Source organism: Mobula hypostoma, chromosome X2 (genome assembly GCF_963921235.1).
Source record: "Mobula hypostoma chromosome X2, sMobHyp1.1, whole genome shotgun sequence".
In the NCBI taxonomy this organism is placed as follows: Eukaryota; Metazoa; Chordata; class Chondrichthyes; order Myliobatiformes; family Myliobatidae; genus Mobula; species Mobula hypostoma.
The window spans coordinates 41,347,341-41,363,416 of NC_086129.1; the positions used below are offsets into that span (position 1 = coordinate 41,347,341).

The following is a 16,076-nucleotide window of genomic DNA, read 5'->3' on the forward strand; positions in this document are numbered from 1 at the left end:
AGAGATACCAGAAACAATCCAACACATTACAGGATCCTGCAGCAGTTTAACTCAATCTGATTACTCACACAGGCACAATCAAGTGGCAAACATCATTCACCAAAATCTTGCTTTAAAATACAAACTCATAAAAGACTCCATAACTTACTATAAATACAAGCCTGATCCAGCTTTAGAGTCAGAGTGCCACAAATTGTATTATGACTGATCGATTATTACAGATATATATAGGCATCCGTTCATCTCATGAGACCATGGATTTGCGCCTTGGAAGGTTTCCAGGGCGCAAGCCTGGGCAAGGTTGTATGGAAGACCAGCAGTTGCCCATGCTGCAAGTCTCCCTTCTCCACACCACCGATATTGTCCAAGGGAAGGGCATTAGGACCCATACAGCTTGGCACCAGTGTCGTCGCAGAGCAATGTGTGATAAAGTGCCTTGCTCAAGGACACAACACGCTGCCTCAGCCAAGGCTCGAACTCACGACCTTCAAATCACTAGACGAACGCCTTAACCACTTGGCCACACACCAACACAGATAGGACCATCCATAATAACCATTTGGCTATAATATTACAGGATAAACGAGCAAGAACAACTTAATTAATAGATGTAGCCATTCTAAACACATAACATACAGAAATCAGTAAGTGAAAAACACCAGAAATATGCTGAATTAAAAGAGGAAATTGAAACACTCTGGAACATGAACATGTCCCAATAATAATTTCTACAACTGGTATCATTCCAAAATCACGATAATATTAAACAATTAAGCCTACACGGCAATATTTATGTAAATATTCAGAAAGCAATAATACTAAACACCATTAGAACAATCCAAAGGTTCATAGCAATTGACAACCTTAGGTTTTAACAGCTTGAGCTGAGAAGAGATAAAAAATATAATAATAAGAAGAAATTAAATAATACTGAGACATTGACAGTGAGTCCATAGATTGTGGAATCAGTTCAGTGTTGAGGTGAGTCTGAGAAAGATTGAGTGAAAGTTTTACTCTTACTTCTGAAATTACTTTTATGTTTAATGTACCACTTAAATTACAAATACTTTTACATTTTAGTTATTATTTACCTGCACTTATTGAAAAGTTGTATCCTCGAATTACTTGAATCCAGACACTGACATTAAACTCAGTGATTTAGCTGCCCAATGATGCGCCTGATGGGCTATCATTGAAAACATAGGGCGCGCAGTCAGGCAGGGGTATAGACAGCTCATAGCCGGGGACTTTCAGCAGCCCACGGAGGTGACTTTGTGAAGATGGCACAGGCAGCGAGGCGGATGGTGCAGAGGGTGGTGACCGGGACCCCGATGCTCGCCAGCGGTAATGATGGACGGTTGGGAGGACGGGGAGATTGAGCGAGTGAGCAGGCTCGGTTTTACAGCAAGATGCTGTGGGATGGGATAGGGAAGGCCGCGGCTGACCAGGTACTAGACGGCCCTAGACCGGAGCCACGGCAAAGAGGCTGGGAGCAGCCGCGGGCCTTTGGGTCGGTTACGCCGCGTGTGAGGGAGGGAGAAATCGCGCACACTGGGTGCTGCTGCGGCGATGGTGGGCCGTTTCGGGCGCGGTCATCCGTTTGTGGGCCTGGGCCTGTCCTCGCCACAGAACCCGCTCGTATTCTGTGCTTCGGCCTCTCTCCCTGTTAACCAAGGCCATAACCCCTCGCTGACAGCAGTGTTGTCTTTTAATAGACATGACTTGTTTCAGTCACACGAGAGACTGCAGATGCTGGAGGAACTCGGCGCATTAGCTAGCATTTGTGGAAGGAAAATACAGTGGACATTTTCTAGGCAGCATCTGTGGAGGCGCTGTCTCTCACAGTTCCTTAAGCAATGTTCTTCTTGCTCAATATTCTAGTAGCTGCAGTTTCTTGTGTGCGTGTGTCTCTCTTAAAGCCTAGCCTGGGATCTGCCCATGAAACCCCCTGTTCTTGAAGAGAATAGCTTGTTATTCTTGGGGGTTGGAAGATGGCAACCAGTTAACAGAAAATATTCATGTCACCCAACAACCATCTTGTAACAAGAGAAAATCTGGAGATGCTGGAAATCCAAGCAATACACACAAAATGCATGAGGAACTCACCAGACGAGGCAGCATCCATGGAAAAGAGTAAAGAGTTGACGTTTTGGTGCTGTTGAAGGGTCTTGGCCCAAAACGTTGATTATTTACTCTTTTCTATAAGATGCTGCCTGGCCTGCTGAGTTTCTCCAGCATTTTGTATGTGTTGCTTGCATCTTGTGAGACAGCATTGGGATTATTGCTGCAGTGTTGGTCCTTACAATCTATATTAATGACTTTCTTGAAGGAAGCAAATATTACATGTTTGTTCACCTAAGAATAGATGAAAAGGAAAGTAGTCAGCTGGACACAGTCTCCTAAAATATCCAGACTAGTTAAATGTGTATGAAAATGTAGGGGAAATGTGAGGACTGTAGAACAAAGTGGGATAAGTGAGCCTGTTAAAATTGGTCCTAAGGGGAGTTTGGGTGTCCTGCTTTAAGAATTGGAAAAGTTATTTAGTAAGTAAATAGGATGTGAGCCTTTGGTGCAAGATGGATGGAGTATAAAAGTGAGGAAGTCTATATACAACTGTACAAGGTGTTAATGAAACTGCACTTTAAGTATTGAGTACAATTTTGCTCTGCTTGTATGAGGAAGGATTTAATTGCTTTTGGGTGCTGATATGTTCACCAGATTAATTCCTGAAAATGAAGGGCTGCAGACCTGAACCATTGATTAAGTTCTCTTTCTGCAGATACTACCCGGCCTACTGAGTATTTCCAGCACTTCTGTTATTTCTTGAGCAAGATTCTTGATTATATTAAGGAAAATTGTGCACAATGAGTGTTTGCCTTTTGGTATTCAAGATCAAGCAGTGCTATCAAGCTCACATAGAAATATGCTGATTTCTACGTGAGTTTGATAGAACAGATGCTGCGAGAGTGAACTCCTATATATGAAAAACAGTGTCTTAAAAGGTTGGCCACAAGATGGATACACATTTTCTTAAGGCTTTGAATCACTTGGCATTTTCTAAAATGCAATTGGTTATGTTTTTGCTTTATGCTCGTGGGGTATATTGAATTCTTGGATTTCAATGGAATCAGGCAAGAAAACAGAGTTGAGCATAAAGATCAAATCAGCTGTAATTTTATTGAAAATTGGAACAGTCTTGAGAGAACTGGAAGAAAGGTGCTGTCACCAATTTTGACTGGCAATAACTGCATAATGCTGTGTCATATAACTGATCATATCTTGGCCAGAGAGGTTAATAGTTGGAGCAACTGGATTTGCTGTGTTGTCCAGAAGACATTTCACCACTCATCCGAGATGCTTCAGTTCTGATCCATGGTGGGTAGATTTTTCCGTTTATAAACTCTTGAGTTGTTTAAAGGTATAGCAATCACATGAGAGTTGTAGAGAGTAATGAGAGGGCCATTAGTCTTGAATGGAGGTGTGAACTGTTGTGGGGACACCGGGGTAAAGATGTTAGGACTACATTGTAAGCAGCTGATAGGTGGTGTCATACTCCACCCCCTCTGTTCAGGGATGGGTTTTCCAGTTTGACAAAGATAGCTTATTTAACACCTCTTTCAAACCACCTGTCCTCCATGTCCAAAATGTGCACATTGTTATCATCAAAGGAGTGATCTTTAGATATAGATATACAGCTAGGTCTTGACCTGAAGTGTTAGCTCTCGTATGTTGGGCCATCTGTTTGTCAGCATGAATGGAGGTGTTCATGCATTTTTAAACTATTATGTCTCACTGTGCTTTATTAGTTCATGGCACATTGTATGTCAGTGAAATGGATTTATGGCAGAGAAGTGGGATTAGATGGGAAAGTTTTCAAGAAGTGTTGTAGATTATTTAGTCTTGAGCAAGTTACATACATCGTTTGCTTTCTGATCTTGAGTAAAGGGAATAGTCAATTTTTGAAGATGAGTTTTGATGAAGGGTCTCAGCCTGAAACATCAGCTCTTTATTCCTTTCCATAGATGTTGCCTGACCTGCTGAGTTTCTTCATACAGTGATTTACCCCTATTGTGGATTGTATTGCTAGGGTACAGTGGGATCAGGAGGCTTGGAAAGTGTCTGAACAAAGGATTTGAATTCCCCATTTCAGTCACGTGTGCTTTTTCCCCTTAAAATTTTACTAAATATTGTGTTTGGGTATTTGTCTTATTTTAGATAATTGCTGGCCTGTATTTTCCATATTTGCTGCAATTATCTACTTTCTTTCATTGATTTTTGTATTGAATTTTACAAAACCTGGTTGCATATTTGTTTTGCAGCTGCTGTTAAGTATTCAAGGCCTCGTCTAGCTACTTTTTGGAAATATGCTCGGGTAGAGCTGAGTCCTCCGACACCCAGTGAAATCCCTGTGGCTGTCGAAAGCTTTAAGGGACTTGCTGCATCTTTCAAGGCTGGGACTTACAAACAACTAACTGTCAAGGTAACTAAGAGATGGGAAGTACTTTCTAATCGTGGCAGCTTCACTTGTGCATTGCAAGATAAAAATGCACTACTTACAGCAATTTCTCACATCAAACTGGCACGCTCGGTGTATCCAATCTTCAGTTCATTCATTACCTTGCACCCCCACTTCATTGAAAATTTTATGTGGGTAATTTCTTTTAAAATTGTAGGGTTTAGGTCACAGTAACTCATGCTTTTACAATTGTTTTTGCTTCCTTGCCAAGTTACTCTGAATTTATTTACTAATCACTCTGGAAATTGGTTCACGCCATCAAAGTGTTTCATGATTTGGGATACTATGCTAAAGAAAATGCTTTCTGTTTCTATAATCCCTCCTTGTACAGTTATAGAATGTCTCTGATGCTTCCTGTTCCCTCCCCTCTCCCTGCCCCTTTCCCACTCTTAGTCCACTATAGAGACCCACATCAGATTCAGGATTATCATCACTCACATGTCATGAATTTTTTTATTTTTGCAGCAGCAGTACAGTGCAATACATAAATTACTGCAGTACTGTGCAAAAGTTTTAGGCACCCTAGCTATAGATATGTGCTTAAAGACTTTTGCACAGTAGCGTATACTTCATTCATTGTTGGTATCATTTCATATTTATCTCCTCCTCTAATGCATTGTCATTCTTAAAAGTATTAAGATATTGTACGTCCATTTGAATATCAAGTATTGGGATGACTTGAATCAATAGTTAGCTTGGAAACAAATGGTAATTCAGTTTTGTCAGCATCAGCTGCTGCTGGAAAAGAAAATTCAGGCATGTAACATAACAAACACGTTCAGCCTATACTAGCAATTTATGAAGAAAAGCAATACATTAACTTAAAATTAAATTAATAATGAGTTTGAGTACAGAGAGGAAATTAAGAACCTGGTGGCATGCTGTGAAGACAATAACCTATCCCTTAACGTCAGCAAGATGAAGGAATTGGTTGTTGACTTCAGAAGGAATAGCGGACTGCACGACCCAATTTACATCAGTGGTGCGCAAGTGGAACAGGTCAAAAGCTTTAAGTTCCTCGGGGTTAATATCACAAATGACCTGACTTGGTCCAATCAAGCAGAGTTCACTGCCAAGAAGGCCCACCAGCACCTTTACTTCCTGAGAAAACTAAAGAAATTTGGCCTGTCCCCTAAAACCCTCACTAATTTTTATAGATGCACTGTAGAAAGCATTCTTCTAGGGTGCATCACAACCTGGTATGGAAGTTGTCCTGTCCAAGACCGGAAGAAGCTGCAGAAGATCGTGATCACGGCGCAGCAAACCAATCTTCCGTCCTTGGACTCACTTTACACCGCACGCTGTCAGAGCAGTGCTGCCAGGATAATCAAGGGCACGACCCACCCAGCCAACACACTTTTCGTCCCTCTTCGCTCCGGGAGAAGGCTCAGGAGCTTGAAGACTCGTACAGCCAGATCTGGGAACAGCTTCTTTCCATCTGTGATAAGACTACTGAATGGATCCTGACCCGGATCTGGGCCGTACCCTGCAAATATCCGGACCTGCCTCTCAGTTTCTTTGCACTACCTTACTTTCCCTTTTCTATTTTCTATTTTGATTTATAATTTAAATTTTTAATATTTATTATCGATTTGTACTCCAGGGAGCGCGAAGCGTAGAATCAAATATCGCTTTGATGATTGTACGTTCTATTATCAATTGTTTGGTGACAAAGTATGAAGTATAAAAAGTATAAATCAAACAAAGCATTTAACAAAAATAATGTTAAGAGTAATCTTATAAGTAATTGCACTATCTGGTGTTTGATGGAGCCATTAGGTTCTAATCTTGATCAGTGTGGTGGTGAGCTAACTTACCTGAGTAGTGTCCCTGGGTGATTAAGGCACTGGGACCTGCTGCATTTTTATTCATTTCTATAAAATAATTTCTATAAGGTGTGTTGACAGGGAAATAAATGGTATCTATTTCATGGCCCTGCTCATTTCTCCATTTGTCAGGTGCCTTTCCATCAGTTTTTTTTCGCTATAAAAAATGAGGCTACTAATTCCTCTGGAACATTTTCCCATGAAGTGGGAACAAGATAACAAAACTTAGTTTTCATGCTGGTACCCCGGCTCCTGAGTTGTAATGCAAGAATGTGTATTAGGAGTTATTCCAAATTGTTGAAGCTGCTTACTTGTATTTCATTAGTTCTCATTTCAGTTTTTATTAAATATTGTACCTGTAAACTGCTTGAATTTTTATTTGTATATAAAATATATATTTATTTCCTGGAAAATTTGAGCTCTTTAATCTAATTTAGCGATACAGCACAGTGTAGGCCCTTCTGTCCCTTTGAGCCACGCCGCCCCAGGAAACCCCCGATTAACCCAAACCTTTACTATGACCATTTAACCTACCCTGATATGTCTTTGGACTGTGGGAGGAAAGTGGAGCACCTGGAGACAACCCACGCATCCCACGGGGAGGATGTACAGAGACTCCTTACAAAATGGCACTGGAATTGAACTCTGGAGTGCCCTAAGTTGTAATAACCACTACATTACAGTTGGAAATCTCATAACCAAAGTGATATAGAACATAGAAATAGAACATAGAACAGTACAGCACAGTACAGGCCCTTCGGCCCACAATGTTGTGCCGACCTTCAAACCCTGCCTCCCATGTAACCCCCCACCTTAAATTCCTCCATATACCTGTCGAGTAGTCTCTTAAACTTCACGAGTGTATCTGCCTCCACCACTGACTCAGGCAGTGCATTCCACGCACCAACCACTCTCTGAGTAAAAAACCTTCCTCTAATATCCCCCTTGAACTTCCCACCCCTTACCTTAAAGCCATGTCCTCTTGTATTGAGCAGTGGTGCCCTGGGGAAGAGGCGCTGGCTATCCACTCTACCTATTCCTCTTATTATCTTGTACACCTCTATCACGTCTCCTCTCATCCTCCTCCTCTCCAAAGAGTAAAGCCCTAGCTCCCTTAATCTCTGATCATAATGCATACTTTCTAAACCAGGCAGCACCCTGGTAAATCTCTTCTGTACCCTTTCCAATGCTTCCACATCCTTCCTATAGTGAGGTGACCAGAACTGGACACAGTACTCCAAGTGTGGCCTAACCAGAGTTTTATAGAGCTGCATCATTACATTGCGACTCTTAAACTCTATCCCTCGACTTATGAAAGCTAACACCCCATAAGCTTTCTTAACTAGCCTATCCACCTGTGAGGCAACTTTCAGGGATCTGTGGACATGTACCCCGAGATCCCTCTGCTCCTCCACACTACCAAGTATCCTACCATTTACTTTGTACTCTGCCTTGGAGTTTGTCCTTCCAAAGTGTACCACCTCACACTTCTCCGGGTTGAACTCCATCTGCCACTTCTCAGCCCACTTCTGCATCCTATCAATGTCTCTCTGCAATCTTCGACAATCCTCTACACTATCCACAACACCACCAACTTTTGTGTCCTCTGCAAACTTGCCAACCCACCCTTCTACCACCACATCCAGGTCGTTAATAAAAATCATGAAAAGTAGAGGTCCCAGAACAGATCCTTGTGGGACACCACTAGTCACAATCCTCCATTCTGAATGTACTCCCTCCACCACCACCCTCTGCCTTCTGCAGGCAAACCAATTCTGAATCCACCTGGCCAAACTTCCCTGGATCCCATGCCTTCTGACTTTCTGAATAATATGAATATAAGCATATTAGTCAAAGATCCTGACTCCCATAGCTAATTTGTTATAATAGTTTCCCTTAAACTTGAGATTAATGAGAAAACTGTCGTGACATCCCTTTTCCCAGAGAAGATATTATTTTTCAAAGTTTGTAGTCTGTCTTTGTCATCTTTTTCATTCATATGTAAATGGTCTCTGCCATCTGCTCTTGCCTGCTGACAATCCAGGTTATGGAATAAGGGCTTGTTAAGTAAACTATACAAATGTGATATTTAGCTATCATGAACATTGGAGCACAAATATAGGAGGATTCCATTTGAGGGTTTTGAAATTTCAAACTATTTATTTAGGTCAGTGCTGAGTGAATCAGAATTTCTGATTTTCCCCTCCCTACTAATAATTCGATTTTAACAAATGTTTATAGGAAGATTTTTACAAATGTTTATAGGAAGATTTTTACACAGCTGTTTCTTGTGATTTCTAGGGTTTGCAGAGCAAAGAAAGACCAGCTGAAGGGGTTAATTTACATATGAATTGAAATGTTAACAATAGATAACAGTTTGAGAATTACATTCAAATCTCCAGGCTGGTTTCTTGTTGGAAAATTCTTATTTTTGAAATTTGGGTAGTGTTTTTGCTGCCTATATAAATTAACGATGTCCTTACAGATCAAAGGTTAAATTCAAGGTTTACAGTATTGTCACTTTTCCACAACCTTCAGGTTTTTAAACATTTGAACATAGTATAATTGCACTAACCTTTCTATTGTCTCTTTTGCAGGACGCCTTGAGAAACACATTGGTGGCCACAGAAGTTCTGATGTGGTTTTTCATTGGTGAGGTCATTGGCCGAGGAAGCCTGATTGGATATAATGTCTGAGCTCCTCTGTTTGACCCAGCATTCCATTGTATATGAATGAACATAATATTCCAAAATAAACAAACCTATTATTAAGACCTGAAATACTGGTGCTGACTTTTGCTTCACGCACTGCACTTCTGATTAATCATTTTATACTCATCACGATGCGTAGAAGGGTACTCTTACCCTTCTGACACTCACTACCAGTAGATTTCAAGGAAGGCACAAGATGCATTTATTTCACTACAGTTATGTCAAAACACTAATTAAGCTAGTGCTGCACTATGGTGATAAGGCCATTAGAGGCATTCTAGGGGCCAAATTAGAAGCAGTTCTTTTAAACTTTCTTACTAGACTGTGAGCATTGGAATTGAGGCACAATGGATTTTTGTCTGTTGTAATGTGACATCTATCTGGAATTTGAAAAGCTGAAGATGGTGCCAACATTTTTTAAATCTATGAATTTATACATGTTCAATGGTTAGTGGATTCTGATAATTGATATTTTACTAATTTGCCCTACTTATAATTTGATTCAATAATGCTTTCTTTTGATGCTTCTAAATAATGTGGGAAGGATTTTTGCACACAACATTGTTAAATCTTTGGAAGTTTTAGGAGAGGAGGGATATTTGAGCTCCAGATTTATTAATGCATTCTCTTTGCTGGGCCTTCATTAGCTGGAATTGCGGTGAGATGAGGTAAGCAAAACTGGGTTTGTTGAGGTAATAAAGCCAAATAATCTTACCTTTTGGCCTGGTTTAGTACTGTGGGATCTCAAGAAGGGTGGTGGGAGTAAATTTATAAATCACTGGGGGAGGGGGGGGATGATTGGGGAAAATCTGACAGTTTTAAGATGAGCCTCAGTTTCTTGGTTATGTATCAGTACAGAAAGCAGCCTATTTTGAGGAAGATGGGAAGTGGGGAAGAATTCCTTGACTTGCTTTCATTGAGATACGAGTAATGTATTTGGAGGAGTGAGTGAATACAATTTAAATTGTTGAATGTTGTAAAAGACAAGATGTAAGAGGAAAATGCCTACATTCACCCACAAAGAGTGCAAAACTTCTGATATATTGGAGAACAAATTTAATGTTAGCTTTCTAGATTTAAAATTCTGGAGGGAGATGGCTTTTGATGAAAAAAGGGGCTTTATTAGATATATCTGACAAGATCAAGAATGTCAGTGGGTGAAGAGCGTAAGGCTGCTTGAAACTGGCAAGATACCAAAATGCAGTATATTGGAAGAGTTGAAAAGGACACAGATCCAAAGTGGGAAGAAAATCAGGATATTGTGATTTCTCTGCCTCATTACATGGCAATTAGACAATGTGGGCACTGAAAATTGTCATCGTATGGCATCTTTATAATATGATGCATTGAACTTGTAAATAATGGGTCCAGGAAAATGTGAGTTTGACTTAAATTACTGCTAACTACTAGTAATACATTCTTAACATAGCTGAAGTTCATTAGTTTCAATGACTCTGGAATGCTAGCAAGTGATTCCCCCCGCCCCCCCCCCCCACCCCAAACCAAGGACTGAGTTTAAAAAGTGGATAGTCGAAATGAGCACTGGGCCCAATGCTCCTTGGGTACTGCAGGAGTTAGTGATTAAACACACAGATCTGAGTTGAACATTGATGGGATTGTCTCAGTTTTTCCCGTCTTTAGGTTGGTGCCTATTCTGTCATGTTCATTGATCTCAGAAATTAGTCTGATACTGTATCTGCATAAGCCTGGCTGGATAAGATATTACAATCTCTGGATGCTGCCAGTGTTGGAATGTTAGTTACTATGTACCACCACAAAGTACTTAGTAAACAAGATGTATCAGCATTTGCCCTCTGGCAAGCTACTTGTACTTATGAAATTCCTAATGATGTACCCAAATGCAACTGTTACAATTAGTTGCACTTCAAGTTGCTGCATGTGACTTCCCTGCAGCTATCATTTACCACACAACTTTTTTTTCCTAGCACTTTCAACAAAGGTTTCATGATACTGTAGCGGTGTGCTACACACAGCACTAGAATAACCACACGGAGTTGGTGAGTTAGAGTTGTGATGAAAGAGATTTATTCAAGCTTCGCGGCCTGCTTTAAAGCCTTCCCGTTCCCGCCCTCCCTGGGGCGGGACTGCTGTGAGGAATGCATATTCCCAGAGCCTTTCTGCGCGCGGGATTTTCCCCCTGCTGGTGAAGATGGCCTGGCGCCCTTTTTGGGGCCGGCCCTCTGCCTGCGTGCGCTGTTGTGAGCCGGTTCGTGTGTGCCAGAAAGTGGGTCGCCACAATACTAGCATTTTAAAATTGGGATGCAGTTCTGTGGTAGTTCTGGCTAATGTGGAAGTCCTTGGGATAACTTGTTTTGTACGTAATTTGAACTGACAGACCCAGCCATATCCCCTGCTCCTCCAACCCATCTCAAACATGTACTGTGCAAGTAATGCTGATTGTACTTCACTGCATTACAGGGTCTTGGATTGTAATTTTAAGATGTGAAATAAGGTTCTCCCTGCTACCATCACTTCATTTTCTCTGAAAATACTGATTCATGATGTAGTTCAGTAGCTGTTGGTAATCTGTTATCTGGTACGGAGAATCTTCGTTTTCATTGCAAACAGAACATCTGATGGGACCTGAGCCTCTTTTGACAATGATCTCATCTGTAGGTTTACTTCATTTACCAGACTGGTTCATCATTTTTAATGTAATGTCACCAATTTAGTATTAATGGCACCATTTCTGACAATTTTCTGTTGGGTATGCACTAAAAATTTGATTAATGAGCGTTCCCATGAAGTTATTTGTGGGATCCTGCAGCAGTTGGCAATTTCATTTGTTGTAGTGTAAAATAATCTAGAATATATCAGAGCTTTGAGAGGCTTTTTAAAACAAGTTAAGTTTCTATTTTGGATTTGGACTTGGTGTGTCATTTAATCGGTGAGTTGTGATTCAATACCAGTCCTTTTTAAACTGTTAACTGGTGAAGAGAATTTGCCTTTTCAAGGCATTTAAAAAAAAACAAGTGGATCAGTGACTTTTTTTATTCCTCATACCGACATTCTTAAGGTACTTAGACACTAAAACACATTGCTCTTAATTGAAAATTCAAATATAAAATGAGGTTGTAACAAGAGATCTTTGAGAAAAGGTGATTTGGAAAGCATCCTGGATGATTGTATTAATATTATAAACATTTAATAGTTTTCATTATCAGTTTAGGCTTGGTAAACACTGTAAAAGTCCTCCATAAAGGTCACAACAATTTTTTATAGTTGTTTTTGGGTGAGTATCATGGCCTCAAGGAAATATTTTGGGCATCGTTGACACCAGGTTCATAAATGTGACTCAGTTTAAGATGGCTACAGTGCAAGTCTTGAAAAATGGTTTAAATTGTTCAAGTTAAAGGGAAACATTTCAGTCTTTCCTTTTCTCCAGCATCTTCAATAACTCATTACATTTGTTAGCATTGGGTTCTTTGTTTCCATGCCCCGAATTTGCTCTTGGGTAATGGGTTAGTGAATGGTTTCATGTGGCTGCCAACTTTGATGACCGAAATGGTTTTGCTTTTATGTAAAATGTCTCATTTTTAAATTGAGAACATCACTATCAGGGCTGGTTTATTTATTTATTTTACTTTGCACGTCTGGTGTGTGTATGTACTTTTCAGTAGGATTTGGTTCAAGACATGGACCTTTTTCTTTTATCTATATTGCGAATGTATAACATTTAATTGGGATGTTCCCTCAGGTTCTCTGAGATCAACTAAGTATATAAGTGAAGTTTCAAGCTGGACATTGGCTTCACGTAATTGTTGATTTATTCTGATCAATGATGCATGTTATACAGATCTCATGTTAGCACATGATGCATGTGCTTGTGTTGTTCCCCTGTATCTTTCCTGTTCCAAAACCATTAGTTTTAAGGTTTTTTTTAACGTAGAATTTTTTATACTTTAGGCTTTTTCTAAGTTCCAGGGTGACTTTTGCCTATTTTGATGTTCAGTTGTGTGGTTGTTTTGTGGATTGGCAAACTTAATGTGCTTGTATTGCTTTTCCAGCTTTTGCAACTGGCTGATTAATAAGAACACACTGACTTCTGGTAATCTCCCCTGCCCCTCTTCTCTCATTTTCTATTCCCCATTCTGGTTTCACTCTCACCCCTTCCTTTTTCCTTACTTGCTCATTACCTCTGGTGACCCTCAGCCTTCCCTTTCTTCCTTGGTCCACGGTCCTCTCCTATCAGATTCCTCTTTCAGCCCTTGATATTTTCCAACTATCATCTCCCAGCTTCCTATTTCATCCCCCTCCCCTATCCACCCACCTGCTCCTTCAACTGGTCTCGTCTATCATCTGCCAGATTGTATTCCTTCCCTCCCCCTCCACCATTCTGGTTTCTGCCCCCTTCCTTTCCAGTCCTGATGAAGAGTCACAGCTCGAAACATTGACTGTTTATTTCCCTCCATAGATGCTGCCTGACTTGCTGAGTTCCTCCTGCATTTTGTGCGTTAATAAGAAATTTTTTTCGGCATTCTTGAAATTGAAACACTGTATATCATTGCCTGTAGGTTAGGTATTATTACAAGAAAGAATCATAAAATCTTATTTAAGTATGAAACAAATAATTTGAATCAATTTGTTTGCCTGTCCTGTTGGGTATGGTCTTTCATGGATTCTATTGTGTTTCTTGGATTTACCCACAAGAAATAAAATCTCAGGGTAGTATATGGTGACATGTAATTTGATAATAAATTTACTTTGGAAGATAGTGCTCTTCACAGACAATTTCAGGCATTTTTTATGTGAGGCAGGTTCTGCTTTTACCACCAGTGAGCTGCTTACACCTATGTACCTCCTGGTTTAAAAAAAAACTTCTCTCTAATTCCCCTTCTTAATTTAAATCTTTAACACCTCAGCTAAAGGAAGTAAGTCCCTGTTTATTCTGTTTGAGCTTTCATTCCCTCTTTTTTCCCCCTCTTTATATATATTAATGACGTTTGCCCTTGGATCCAAAAGAGCCACTGCTTATTCTATCTTTCATCATGGCTATAAGTTTACAGCCCTCAAACTTCTGTAGTCTCTGGAGTCACAGCCATTGAGCATTGAGTACGGAAGCAGGCCCTTTGGCTTAAATCATTCATTCTGACCAAATTGTCTGACTGAACTTGTCCCATTTGCCTGCATTTGACCTATATCCCTCTAAACCTCTTCTATTGATGTATCTGTCCAAATGTCTTTTCAATGTCATAATTGTACCTGCCTCTACCACTTCCTCTCTAGCTCTTTCTTTATACTCACCTCTATCTGTATGGAAGAAGTTTCTCCTTGAGTTCCCATTAAAACTTTACCCTCTGTCTTAAATCTATCTCATCTGGTGTTACTCTTCTACCCTGGGAAAGACTGACTTATCTACCTTTTCTACATTCCTCATGATTTTGTGTATCTCTTTAAGATCACCTGCCAGTCTCTCATGCTTCATGAGAAATATGTCCCAGCCTCTCCTTACAGCCCAAGAAATTTAAGTTCCAGTAACATCCTTCTGAAATGTTTCATCACCCTTTCCAACTTAATGACATGCTTCCTATAGCTAGGCAAACAACATCGGGTTTTCTCATAATGCGGTAATGAGAACTTGACACGTTCTTTAACTGCAGTCCTCAAACATTGAACGTAATTCCGTCATAACCTCTCTACTCTTGTGTTGTGTTTTGCTGAATAAAGAAAAGTATTCTATTTTTAACCACATTTATCAGCAGATCATGCTAGCTTAAAGTTCAAAGTTCAACAAATTTATCATCAGATAGATCAGTATTACAGTGGATCAAAGGGAATTGCAGAGGCATGAGAGAGAAGTTGGCCAGAATTGTTTTGGGGGGGGGGGAACAATGTTAAGGATGACAGCAGAGCAGCAATGGCTGGAATTTCTGGAAGCAATTTGGAAGGCACAGGATATAGACATCCTAAAGAGGAAGAAGTATTCTAAAGAAAGATGACACAACTATGGCTAACAAGAGAAGTCAAAGCCAGCATAAAAACCAAAGAGAGGGCACATAATAGAGCAAAGACTATTGGGAAGAGGATTGGGAAGCTTTTAAAAACCAACAAGGATAAATATAAAATATCAAATAATACTTTCTTTTGTTACCTTCAGTTAAGGGCTTACTTAAAAGGTAAGCTGGGTCAAACAATGTTTTTGCCAAAACCTAATGAAATTGAAACTTTAATTCAAAAAGGGAAAATTAAAAAATTTATTTCTTGTATGTATAATTTGATTCAAGAACAGACAATTAAACAAGGAATCCAGAAGTCAAAACAAAAATGGGAAACAGATCTGAATATTAATATTGATGAAAATTGGTCAAGACTCTGTCTTGACAGTATGACAAATACAATAAATGTTCGACTTAGATTAGTACAATATAATTTTTTACACCAATTATATATTACACCACAAAAAATAAATAGATTAAATTCAAATCTATCTGATAAATGCTTTCGGTGTAATCAAGAAATTGGTACTTTTTTACATTCTACTTGGTCTTGTTTTAAAATTCAACCCTTTTGGATAAATTTAAGAGTCTTATTGGAACAAATTACTGGAACTCAACTTCCACATAACCCCATATTATTTCTATTAGGTGATATTGAAGGGATAAAGCCGAAACTTAAATTGAATAAATATCAGAAAGAATTTATAAAAATTGCATTGGCAGTAGCTAAGAAGACTATAGCAGTTACTTGGAAATCTGATTCGTATTTAAGTATGGATCGTTGGAATAATGAAATGGCTAGTTCTGTTCCACTCGAAAAAATTACTTATAATTTAAGAGATAAATATGTAACATTTCTGAATATTTGGCGCCCTTATTTACAAAAGATAGGATGGCATATTTAAGTGCTCCGATAAATATTTTGGTCCCTTGGGGAAAGTAACGAATAAGTATACCAAATTTATTTTGAACTCCATGGAGCATGTGGAAACCTTCCAATACCCAGGCAGTTCTTTTTTTTCTTCTTTTTTAGGTAGGACTATATATGGGGGGTGAGGGTTAAGGG

The 16,076-nt window shown here is 39.6% G+C and overlaps 1 protein-coding gene across 1 annotated transcript; it reads left to right on the forward strand.

Moving 5' to 3' along the window:
• The first annotated feature begins 1,199 nt into the window (after positions 1–1,199).
• On the forward strand, positions 1,200–9,122 carry atp5l (ATP synthase, H+ transporting, mitochondrial F0 complex, subunit g). Its single transcript, XM_063038152.1, has 3 exons — positions 1,200–1,344; positions 4,320–4,480; positions 8,940–9,122. Exons 1-3 carry the CDS (start codon positions 1,281–1,283, stop codon positions 9,036–9,038), a joined length of 324 nt encoding a protein of 107 aa, XP_062894222.1. The 5' UTR covers positions 1,200–1,280; the 3' UTR covers positions 9,039–9,122.
• The last annotated feature ends 6,954 nt before the right edge of the window (positions 9,123–16,076 follow it).